The 12,774-nt window shown below is 37.1% G+C and overlaps 2 protein-coding genes across 5 annotated transcripts in view; one reads left to right on the top strand and one right to left on the bottom strand.

Annotated features, from left to right (window-relative positions):
• MTRF1 (mitochondrial translation release factor 1) overlaps positions 1-12,774 on the top strand; it is a 63,857-nt gene that overhangs the window by 33,956 nt on the left and 17,127 nt on the right. For all 4 annotated transcript variants that reach the window (XM_032402925.1, XM_032402924.1, XM_032402923.1 and 1 more), the window contains 2 exons: positions 2,701-2,873; positions 9,201-9,318. In XM_032402925.1, the coding sequence (XP_032258816.1) occupies positions 2,701-2,873; positions 9,201-9,318 (291 nt within the window). The remainder of the gene's footprint in view (positions 1-2,700; positions 2,874-9,200; positions 9,319-12,774) is intronic.
• Positions 3,089-3,889, bottom strand: LOC116631611 (U6 snRNA-associated Sm-like protein LSm3). Its single transcript, XM_032402927.1, has one exon. It carries the CDS (start codon positions 3,656-3,658, stop codon positions 3,353-3,355), a length of 306 nt encoding a protein of 101 aa, XP_032258818.1. The 5' UTR covers positions 3,659-3,889; the 3' UTR covers positions 3,089-3,352.

Raw genomic sequence — 12,774 nt, 5'->3', positions numbered from 1 at the left:
CGACTGAGCCCCCAGGGCCCCACCATGCTGACTTTAGAAACCAAGTGGGTTAGCTCTGACATCACAGCACTGAGTCTTCATTAGAAGCACATTAGGAACATGGCCGCGGTAGTAGCAGCATAGTTAACTCAAGGAAAGGAAATCTGAGTTAAGGGTTTTATAAGCAGCAAAACTGACTTATGAGTACAAGGGTACAAACTTACCAATATGCAAGAATTCAGGACACACTTTTCCCATGGTCCCTTTCTGAGGAATCTACTGGAAAACAGGACGTTAGACAGCTAAAATATGAAGTACTGACATAAGGAGTAGGGGAAAGCATGAAATATGTGGCTACCTGTAGAACGAGGTAGTAAGAGGGAAGAATACAGTATGTAACAACTATAAGCTCGACAGTATAGAGTACAGCCATTTGAAAAACGGGGGAAGAACAGGAAAAGCATATGTAAAAAAGTTTTAATGTTTTTAGTGATCATGTTGTGGCAGAACTCGTATTGTTATTCAGAGACTTTTGTATGTGTACTACGGGTAAAGTAGATGAGTAGTTACGAGATATTCTAATTGTAGTATCTTGCCTGTCGCTGAGAACCAAGATTCTTGGTATAGAAGACAAGGGTGATAGAGAAGAAGCCGTCATCTTGAATTTATACCGGAAGTATCAATTGTCCAGAACTGCAAATGGTCTGAGATTTTACCCTGCCTACAAGCTAACAAGTTAGCGTGCCACAGTTTCATGGGTCAGAGGTGGAGGACGGTTTATTCCTCATAGAAACAGTAACCAGAATATCAGCATTTTTGTGCTGGTTGCATGAGCCCCAGGTCCTACAAGGCAACTCAAGGGCCAGACGATACCTGCCTATGCAGTAGGTTTCATTATATGAGAGGAACTCTGAGCTTAGGGATCTTGAATTTTTATTTTTTAAGATTTGTTTATTTTAAAGAAAGAGAGCACGTGAGTGGGGGAGGGGCAAAAAAATTGAACTATTATTTCTCTCTGAAAGGAACCAAGACTTCTTGGAGAGATCACTGATTTCAGGTCTGGGGCAAGAAAAGTTCAGGATAATCCTGGAATATTTTGTTATACCGTAACAAGAGGCGTGTCAAAAAGAACTCAGAGTTAACTTGAAGAGGCGCCTGCTGTAGCCAAAGATGGATAAGTTGAGCTTCAATCATAATAATTGCAATTGGTTTAAACATGCTAGATGTATTCAAACCTTTGAATTTATAATGATACTTTAAAAATAATTAGTCATCTTCAGATGATTAAATAACCCTAATTCATTATATTATAAAATACATATATTGGTAAAACGGGTAAAGGAACAGAATCAAACATTAACCTGCCTTTCCTGTGTAACTCTAGCACAGGGTAATCAACTAGTAGACAAGGGGAAATGTCTCTTTATAAATGTATTTTAGCTAATAATACGTGACAAAGAAATTACAGAATTAGACCATTACTATTTTATAACCCATGATACATTAAACATCAAAGACTGCCAAGACCATAAAAAGAAAGAAAACAGTCATTATGTGCCTCCTGTAGTCTTGCCAAGGAGCTCAAGCTGGTGTCTGATCCGGTCTCTGGATCCATCTGCCAAATCGTAGCCAGTACAGAGGGCAGAAGAACAGGTTCAATTCATTGCACCAGGAGTATGCAGTCAGCAAATTCATACTGTGGGAAATTTTACAGGTCAACATCCATGTTCCTCAAGAGATGATTTGCAGGCAACAAAAGAAATGGGTGATGAACGTATAGATTAAGAGATTTAAAAGACATCAGACTTTAGGGGGCACCTGGCTGACTCAGTTGGAAGTTCATGTGACTTTTGATACTGGGGTCATGAGTTCGAGCCCCACATTGGATGTAGAGATTACTTAAAATAAATAAGTAAATAAACTTAAAAAAAGAGGACGTCAAACTTTTTTAGATGGACAAAACTAAACTGTAGCAGATTTAGGTAATAAAATTTTAACAAAGGAGTAAAAGGATCATAGTTACTTGTGAGAAAGGGAGAGGATTATAACTGGGAAGGGGCATATGGGAGAGCTTTTGGGTGACTGGCAAAGTTCTTTTTCTTGATCTTGTGGTCATTAAACCATTTGATTCATGTGGGTTTTTTTATGTCTGTATGTTATTTTATAATAAAACGTTTTTTAAAAAAATATGTCCAATAAGAAGAGACTAGCCTAGGCATTAAGATTTTTTGGGCTTATCTTCACACTCCACAGATAGGCAAGAGCTAAATTTCAATAGATCTTGAAAACTTGGGAGGACTTACAGAGTTATCCATCATTATTAAATTGTTACATTATTGAGCATTTTTTTATATAGGCACCATATCAGCCTAAGATTACAGAGGGCAGTTCAATACAGAAACTGCCCCAGTATTTTTCTTCTAGTAGTTTTTTTTATTAAAAAAAAAAAATTTGTTTACAGAAAATTTAGAAACAAAAAAAGTATAAAAAACAAAACAAAAAATACACTGTTATTCTGTTCCCCAGAGATAAGCATAAATAATGTTTTGGTATATTTCCTTTTAAAATGAATATATTGACATTGGGAAAATACAGTTTTGTACCTACTTTATGTTCTCATCTTTGGCTCTATACTTGCATTCAGGCCTGAGATTAAAGGTATTTAAAATCCAGATCCCTTTCAAATTAATTCATTAACATTTTAGGATTTTATGTTCCTAGGTGGGCTGCATCACGCAGCTGCCCGAATTTCTGGTGACAGTGTCTATAAGCATCTGAAGTATGAAGGTGGGATTCACCGAGTTCAGCGAATCCCTGAAGTGGGCCTGTCGTCAAGGATGCAGCGCATTCACACAGGAACCATGTCCGTTATTGTCCTCCCACAGCCAGATGAGGTAACCTCACCCGGAGGCATTGAAAACTTACTCTGACTTAATGGGGGTTGTGCTCAGAAAGCTTAGCTTCTAGCAAACTGATTTACTGATTTTCGGGATTCCCCATTGAACTTCGCAGCCTCTACTAGGAAATTCTTTTTTTTTTTTTTTTTTTTTTTTAAAAAAAGAAACATCAAATTTAATTTAAAGGAAAAAAATCAGAAATTGTCTGAGAAAACAACAGAACAAATCAATTCCTGAAAAAAAGAGTTCTGCATCTTGGTGATCACATTTATTGAAAGGGTTGGGAAAAAATTAAAATGCCCTTTAGCTTAAGAAATTTTGAGTTATCCGCAAATCAACTCATTTCAGGAGTGGAAGAATCCTTGGTCATTTCTTAATATCAAAATTTACGCAGGTTTCTCTTTTGAATGTCTTCTACATTTAAAGAGGCAATCATACAAAAGCTCCTATATTCCATACATGATAAATTCTTTGTTTCAGCCAACTCTTAATGGAGGGGCAACTAGTACAACACCGTCTCCCTGGACAAAAAGCATTGGAATATTCTGTTTTGTTGATTTATATATCTCTTCGTATGTTTCCTCATCAATTTCTATAGTAGTCACAGTTTCTTCCACATCTCCCAATATATTTAAATGCTGATCATAAGCATGTAATCTGCCTCGAAGCTCTCTGTCATTTCTCATTTTCACATAAATTCGCTCATCCAGGCTGAGCCTGATGAGATCCAGGGGCTGTTCTACAGTGTTGGTAGTTTGTTGCTGGTCCATGTCGTCCGCCATGTTTCAAACCCTGTGCCCCTTCCCCTCTACTAGGAAGTTCTTAACTCTTCCGCAGGTAAAGTTGCCCTTCTTATGCCTGACCAAGATATTTTATTTTGTTTGTTTAAATAGAAATCTATTCTCTTCATAAAATAGAATTCACAAAGCTTTTAAAGTGTTGTTGCTTAAGTTTTATCTTAAGAAAAATATGATTTCCACAGATAATATGTTGAGGTCAATGATAGAATATCTGTATGGGGTCTATATCTTATTGAATACAGCCATATTGCCTATATTTTTTTTCCTAACTTTTTAAAATTTTATTTTAAACATACAGAAAATAGAATACCACACTAAAAACTTACATAACCTCCACCTGGAGTTTACATTTTGCCACATTTGCTGGATTCCTATATGTGTGTGTATATATACGTTTGTTTAAATAACTAAAGACTATAGCAGACACTGTGAGACTTTATCCCTCAAATCTTCAACTTCACATCTCCTAAGAATAGGACATTCTTCTACCTAAAGAATACCATTATCTGTCCATCGACTGATGAACAGGTAAAGAAGTCATGGTGTATATACACAATGGAATATTACTCAGCCATCAAAAAGAATGAAATCTTGCCATTTGCAATGACGTAGATGGAGCTAGAGAGTATTATGCTAAGTGAAAGAAGTCAGTCAGAGAAAGACAAATATCATATGATTTCACTCATATGTAGAGTTTAAGAAACAAAACATGAACATAGCGAGAAAGAGAGAGACAAACCATTCTTTAAAAGAGACTATTAACTACAGAGAACAAACTGAGGGTTGCTGGAGGGGAGGTAGATGGGGAGTGGGCTAAGTGGGTGATGAGCATTAAGGAGGGCACTTGTATGATGAGCAGTGGGTGTTGTATGTAAGTGATGAATCACAAAATTCTACTGAAACTAATACTACACTATATCTTAACTGGAACTTAAAACTTAAAAAAAATAAATAAGTAAAATGGGTATAATACCTCCAACCCCATAATTTTTCTTTTTTTTTTTTAGGGGGTGGGTAAGAGCAGAGGGAGAGGGAGAGAGAGAGAATCTTAAGCAGACTCTATACCCAGTGCAGAACCCAACACGAGGCTTAATCTCACAATGCTGAGATCATGACCTGAGCCAAAATCAAGAGTTGGACACTTAGCCAACTGAGCCACCCAAGTGCCCCAACCCCATAATTTTTCTATAGGATTTAAATGCGCTTATCCCCAGGAACCAATAGATTGGAGACCTTTGTTATAATATCAATAATAAGATTGAAAAATTATTTGGAAAAAAACACCATTATCTGTGAAAATCAACCATAAGTCTGTAATATTATTGTCTAGGAAAAACTCCTGTGCTTCTGTCTACTCACAGAATACTTCTCCACTCTAAATGTGTCAAGTTTTTTCGTTCACCAAGCAATTTCTTCAATTCTGTGTGGACACCAAGTAGGCGTCCTACAATTCAACTCAATTCTGACACCATCTACTGGGGAATAGCATCAGACCCCACAGGCTAAGAGCTGGGCCTCACAAGACTTCCTCCCCTCCCACTTCAGAGGCCAGTCACAAGTCCAGGTTCTCACCTGTGTTTCCAACCAAGTGGCTATGAACTGAGAGGTTTCCACAACCCCCTCCTTGGGCTCGATAATTTACTAAAGCTGGATTATAGAACTCAGACTCCCCACTGAGCATGGAGCCTGATGCAGGGCTCGCTCCCATTACCCTGAGATCATGACCTGAGCCAAAATCAGGAGTTGGATGCTCAACCGGCAGAGCCACCCAGGTGCCCCTCAACCTTTTTTTTTTAATGACATTAATTATTTGAAGAGTCTGGAGCCTTTGTCTTGTAAGGTATCCCACATTTTGGATTCATTTGTTTCCTCCTGGTACTCTTTTTTTTTTTTTTTTTTTTTAAGATTTTATTTATTTGATAGAGAGAGTGAGAGAGCACAAGCAGGGGGAACAGTAGAGGGAGAGGGAGAAGCAGGCTCCCCGCCAAGCAGGGAGCCCAATGCGGGGCTTGATCCCAGGACCCTGGGATCATGACCTGAGCCGAAGGCAGACGCTTAACCATCTGAGCCACCCAGGCGCCCCTCCTCCTGGTACTCTTTAACTTGTTCCTTTATCGCATTCAGGTCACACATTTTTAGCAAGAATACTTACAGGTGTAGTCATATTCAAGTTGCATCTTATCAGAAGGCACATAATATCAGATTTAGTGAAGATTAGTTTAAACATGGTGACCAAAAAACTGTCTCCATTGTAAAAGTATATTTTTGTCTTTGCAGTTACTGTGTAATCCCGAGGGTACATATAGCCTATTTCCACATATAACCTGCTTCCACGATCTAAACATCCATTAGTGATCTTTTTTGCCTGAATCAGTTATTTCGTTGGGGGTGGAAGATGGTGATTTTGTAACTCTGTCATTTCTTCTATGTTTATTAACTGGCATTCTTTTCTGTCAAGAACTTTCCTCTCTACTACCTTCTCTCCTCCTTCCTTCTTGCTTGCTTTCTCTTTTATTTTACCTCATCATAAACTCAATATTATTCCATCTGTTGACCTCATTATAGATTACACATTTGTTTTTTAAATTCTGTGAGTTAGAATCACTACTGTTTTTGATGTTCAACCTTGTCCCTGATTTGGCCAGTAGTAGCCTTTTGAGGGCAGTCCCTTTTGCAATGACCCCATCAATTTTTGAGCACATCCTTGCTTTCTGGTAAAATTAGATATCCTAAGCCCACCTTCTGCTTTTGTGCCTCAGACTTGGAGTCAGATCTCATTTCTTTTGGTGAGAAATGTACCCAAAAATCAAGATCTAGGTCCTAGGTGTGCTCATTATTACTAAAGTGTGCTTATATTTAGATTCTTCAGTGGACAGAGCTAGGAGATACATATAATTTTAAATCACTGGTTCAAATTATGATTACCAACTCAAATTTAACATTACAGGAAGTTTTTCCCCCCTCACCATCTTGCATTTTGTATTTATATCTCTTTCCACTTAGAGTAAAAATTTTATTTCTTAATCACATTAATATATTTACTTTTTTCCTTGTTATATAGCATATATAAATAAATAAACTGTTTTAAAATTACTTAGTAAAAAAAATAATAAAATAAAATAAAATTACTTAGTAAACTACTGAGTAATGTTTAAGATTGATTTCTGTACTTAGAATATAGTCCACCAAGAAAGCATAGTCAGAACACGATGTTCAAAGACCATCTGAAATAGTGTTTTTCTATGTGATTATGATATTATTATGGTAAATATTTTGATTAATACGTTTTCTTTTCCTATTGAATATTAGGATTTGAATTTTCCTTCCTCTTTTATCTAATTTCATTTTTGGTGTATGGAAGCATTTATGTCACTCAGAAATCAAAGCTATTGAGTTGTCTTGCTTCCCTCTTTATTCCTTCCACTGTTCTCACCCATCCCCTTATTCTCTTCATGTTCTTGAAAATTAAACCCATGTGGTGGAGTTTGATTTTCATAAAAGAGCAAAGTCTTATTATTCTCTTAATTGACATTTAAAATTATTTGTATATTATTAAGTCACTGTTTCTTTGTTGAGAATTTCCCAACAGTCATTAGATAGTTTCTATAACATTTGGGAGAATATGACATATAATATACATATATTTGCTATATAACTTTAGTATACTGAAACCACAAAAAATGGGAAATTGCTCTTGATCTCTTTAGTATCTATTGAAATTTTAAGGTAGCCGACACTGGCATATTTTAACAAAAGCTGCATAATCTTTTTCTTCACAGTATAGTGCTCATTTTAGAGGAAACAAAAGAATAACCACGTTGTATATTGGATTCTAAAGCTGACCCTGTTATTACTGTGCTTTACAAAGAGAAGAGTCACACTTGGTATCTGTCATTCATAGGAATGAATGATAAATGTGAAATAAGATGTTAGTTCTCCCCTGAAAAACAGTGTATTTTGTAACTATGTGTGTGTGTGTATGTGTGTGTGTGTGTGTGTGTAACAAATTACCACAAACATAGGGGCTTAAAACAGTAAAAATTTGTTGTCTCACAGTTCTAGAGGCCAGGAGTCCAAACTCAAGGTATCGCCAGGGCTGTGCTCCCTCCAAAGCTTCTGGTGGGGAATGCTCCCTTGACTCTCCCAGTTTCTGGTGTCTCCAGGTGTCCGTTGGCTTGAAGTTGTATGACTCTGAATGCACATGTTCGTCTCCTCTTATCTCTCCTCTGGCTGTCTGAGGACACTTCTCATTGGATTTAGGGCCTATCTGAATAATCCAGGATGATCTCATCTGAACTCAATTACAGCTGTAACAACTCTTTTTCCAAATAATGTTCTAGTGGTTAGAATGTGAACATACCTTTTTGGATGTCTCCATTCAGTCCCACTAATAGTCGGTTCTCATTGTTCACAGTGGTTATGTTCTGTAAAGACTCAGCGAACACTGATTTAGCAAATACTGAACTATCATTTCCCCTAGGGGAAATATGTGTGTGTGTGTGTGTGTGCACACTCAGGTATACATATGTTTATATACCTATATATATTTCTGTATCTATGTATCTCAGGTAGATTATAATCTTAAAAGTGACCTATCCAAATAAATAAATAAAATTTAAAAACCGAAAAAAGTAACGCATCCTAGTTACTTAGAATAGATTCTATTTTCTTTATTTTACAAAGAGAAAATGAGGTTCAGAAGTGTTTAGGTGACTTACCTGAGGCCACTTCACTACCAGATGCCAGAACTGGGGTTCACACCCCATCCAGCTGACCCAAGAGCCAGAGCTTCTTGTACTATACTGCTCTGCCTCTTGTCTTCATTCTCTGATCAAACTGAAAAAAGAAAGCAAACTGTCAGCTTGTTGGACGTCAGCTGGGAATGTGCACCTTGGATTTTTTGCTGCCCTGCACCTGTTCGCTAGTGATTGTGAAAATGCTGCAATAATTGATTTTGAGGAACAAATAAAGTAGGTGAATTTGCAAATACAGAATTGGGGAATAATGTATATACATTATACACACACACACACATACACATATACATATATATAGAGAGAGTATATTTTCTATCCTGTGGCTTTGTGGGATGATGGATGATGAAACTTGAAAGATTGCATAACTCAATGATCTTATAGCATCAAAAAATAGCATCCATTGGAATAGGGAGTTTACGGTTCTTTCATTGGTAGAAGCTATTTCTTAGTCTAATGGCTATGACTTAGAACAAAACAGCACAGTTTATTCGAAAAATCTTGAAATAAATTTAGTATTGAAGTATTTGTTGGGACGCCTGGGTGGCTCAGTCAGTTAAGCGTCTGCCTTCGGCTCAGGTCATGATCCCAGGGTCCTGGAATCGCATCCCACATCACTCCCTGCTCAGCGGGGAGCCTGCTTCTCCCTCTGCCTGCCACTCCCCCTGCTTGTGCTCTCTCTCTCTCTCTGACAAATAAATTATAAAAATCTTTAAAAAAAAAAAAAGTGTTGAGTGTAGAATTGACTTCCATTGTCCCTTTTATTCTAGGTAGATGTGAAGGTGGACTCCAAGGATTTGCGAATAGATACATTTCGAGCCAAAGGAGCAGGAGGGCAGCATGTTAATACAACTGATAGCGCTGTCAGACTTGTCCATATCCCCACAGGTAATCAAGTCTGTTTGCTTTTGTACTTTGGACCTGTTTTTACGTCTTATAAAACTATTCAACATTGAGGGTACCTGGGTGGCTCAGTCGTTAAGCGTCTGCCTTTGGCTCAGGTCATGATCCCAGGGTCCTGGGATCGAGCCTGGCATCGGGCTCCCTGCTCCACGGGAAGCCTGCTTCTCCCTCTCCCACTCCCCCTGCTTGTGTTCCCTCTCTCGCTGTGTCTCTCTCTGTCAAATAAATAAAATCTTAAAAAAAAAACAAAAAAACTATTCAACATTGAGAAGAAAATAGTTTTATGTTAGTGTCTCGTTTCTTGCACAAACCCTTTAAAAGGTGACACTGGAGTCGTGGGTCTGCAGTCCCCAATGTGTTCATATTCCACTTCTGTTTGGAAAAGGCACCTCTCTTAAAGGATGCAGACACTGAGTGGACCTATTCAGAGAAGCTGCCCAGGTATACTGGACAGCAGTGAGCAACCAGAGGTGCCCCAGCCTAAAAACAAACACGAAAACAGTCCTGGACATGCACCTGCAATGGAGCTTCTGTCCTCTTACAGACTGACCACTAGATCCACTGTTCCGTGTTGCATTAATGCTGTTATTTTGAATATTGGTAATTTTGTATACTCTGAGGTAGTTTTGCAGCCCTTACTGTGATTTTAAATACTTCTATCATTTTTCAGATTTTATTTATTTTTTTTTTAATTTTATTTATTTATTTATTTGAGAGAGATAGAGCAAGAGCAAGGAGGAGAGGAAGAGGGAGAGAAAGAAGCAGACTCCCTGCTGAGCAGGGAGCCCGACGTGGGGCTCGATCCCAGGACCCTGGGATTACGACCCAAGCTGAAGGCAGATGCTTAACCGACTGAACCACCCAGGTGCCCCCATTTTTCAGATTTTAAACTAAATTTTAAGCTTTTAAAATTTCTTTCCCTTTTAAAATTATTTTTTATGTTATTAAATATTAAATGGTTTTAAAGGCCAATGGGAAAGTCCTCTAACTAAAACCAGCAGCTCCTTGCCCCTCTCTTTCCTCCCTCTCCCTCCTTCCTTGACCCTAAAGCCCCATTACCCACAGGCAGCCAGTTTAAACTCTTAGCTATTTTTTCTGGTAATTACCTCATATTAGGCAGTTCATGCTCTTCTGATCAATTAGTTATAAGATTACATACATACTGACATCTTAATGTAGTAGATGAAGATTAGGCTCTCATAATATCCTTTTTCACCAAAAATGAGGTGATAATATTTGTAACTTACCATAATTTACCTAAGAAATCCACAAATTTTTGGATACTTAGTGTGTTTTACCTCAGCCTTGTATTGCGGGATACTGTTCTCTGTTATAAACTGTCCAGAATAGTAATAATGAGCTGAAGCTGAATTAAAAATTAAAATGAGAAAAAATCAGGTAAAAGTGATAAAAATTCTGACAAAAATGAACCAAAATATTTTAAAACCTATACCCTTGTGCAGCCATAAATTACTGACTTTACAAAAAATGACCAATGTTTTTGTTGCCAAGCTTACCTTGAGCCAAATTAGTTTTTAGCCACTTAAATCTAGTTCTTTGATTTAAAAGCCTTAGGACTTACCCTCAAACCTTCCCTTAGGTAATGCATTACAAGGCCTACTGACTTTATGAATCCATGTTGTTATGAGCAAGTGATTTCTTGAGTCAGCCGTGTACTTTGAGGTTTACCGTGATTTCAGCATCTATTGCAAAGAAAACTCAGCCTTTCCTCTAATCTGTCCATTCCACGACCCTTAGAATGGGAACTGTGTCCCTGCTAGACTTGAAAGTGAGAGCTATAGGTCATTCTTCCATTACCCTCTTGCACATGGATTCTGAAGACTCACATTTTTTTCTAACCCACTGCTTCTATAGAACTCCATTTTTCAACCATTGGAAGAGTAGTACCATAGGGGTATGGTTAAATGTTTGTTCAAGGAAAAGTTACTTTTTTTTGTAAAATTTATCAAATCAAGATGAAGACATGAATATTTTGTGCTTTAAAGCAAGCTTTTTAGTTTCTTACCAGTTAGTGAAAGTGGGCCTCTGTAATTCTTACACTGTATTACTTCATCATCATAGATTATGGATAATACCTAATTCTTCCATATTTTGCACTTTTAAGATTACAGGATTTTTATTAAACCTATGATTATGTATAATTTATTTCATCTAATCTAAGAACTCATTAACTGAATGACACATCACTATTTTGTTACTATGAAGAAATATAAAAAACACTACCAATTAAGCTATCATATGCCAGTGAGGGTAAGATGCCTCTCAAGTTCAGAGATGTTCATTTTTTTAAATGGGCTATTTAGAATAAAATACGGTATATTTGTTTTCATTTATAATTGATAATCTTTTAAATAATAAATGTAGTTATTTAGCAAATATATATTAAATACCCACTTGGTCCAATTGCTACCTGGAATTTTGGAATCTCCCATAGAGTATTGAAACAACACTGAGAAAAGTTTGGTTTTTTTTTAAAGCCCTTTTAGAGTTTTTTAACAACCCTAGCATCTTATTTCAACAGCTCTTCTATTATTCAGATTACCTCCCTCTACCCTAATCCTCTATTCCTAAGGGAATATTTAATGATTAAATACTCCTTTATAGAAAGTATATTAAAATATATGATTAAGTGATTCTCTTGGAAATTACTGAGCTGGTAAGTAAGAGTTTTAAGCTAAAAATTCTGACCTGAGCCACTGGATAGGAATAGTGCCAATGTATAAGCCAAGCTTACTGCCGGTCAGCTGAGAAGAGGAATTTGGAGGAAAGCTTATGAATGTCTAGCCATCTTGAAATGAATATTTTCATATCCTTTTGGGTGGTGAAAAAAGAATAGCAGATCCAAGACAGCTCCAGGCAAATGCCTGAAGATGAAAGCAAGTTGGTGCCCCAGCCCACATGGCTGCAATAAAGCAGTCAAGAATAAACTAATGGGGCACCTGGGTGGCCCAGCCGTTAAGCATCTGCCTTTGGCTCAGGTCATGATTCCAGGGTCCTGGGATCAAGCCCCACATCAGGCTCCCTGCTCCACGGGAAGCCTGCTTCTCCCTCTCCCACTCCCCCTGCTTGTGTTCCCTCTCTCGCTGTGTCTCTATCAAATAAATAAATAAAATCTTAAAAAAAGAATAAACTAATAGACTAATGAATCACAGACGTGTACCCCTGAAACAAATAATACATTATATGTTAATAATTAAATAAAAAACTATATACAACAGCAATAATAATATCTTGGATGGTTAAAATAAAAAGATATCATTAAAATTTAAAAAAAAGAATAAACTAATAGAGGTGAAACCTAGGTGTTCCTACTAAAAGTATTAGCAGGTGTAGACTGTAGCTTATTTAGACAGGGTGAAAACATAATTTGGAAAGTAGAATTTTGTTTTGTTTTGGGACAGTAGAATTTTATAGGAATTT

Source organism: Phoca vitulina, unplaced genomic scaffold (assembly GCF_004348235.1).
Source record: "Phoca vitulina isolate PV1807 unplaced genomic scaffold, GSC_HSeal_1.0 scaffold5, whole genome shotgun sequence".
Taxonomy (NCBI): domain Eukaryota; kingdom Metazoa; phylum Chordata; class Mammalia; order Carnivora; family Phocidae; genus Phoca; species Phoca vitulina.
The sequence above is the reverse complement of the archived record's forward strand: the minus strand, read 5'-3'. Positions and strand labels throughout refer to the sequence as shown.

Excerpts from the sequence above, each read along its gene's own strand:
- LOC116631611 (XM_032402927.1), bottom strand. The coding sequence starts at position 3,658 with ATGGCGGACGACATGGACCAGCAACAAACTACCAACACTGTAGAACAG.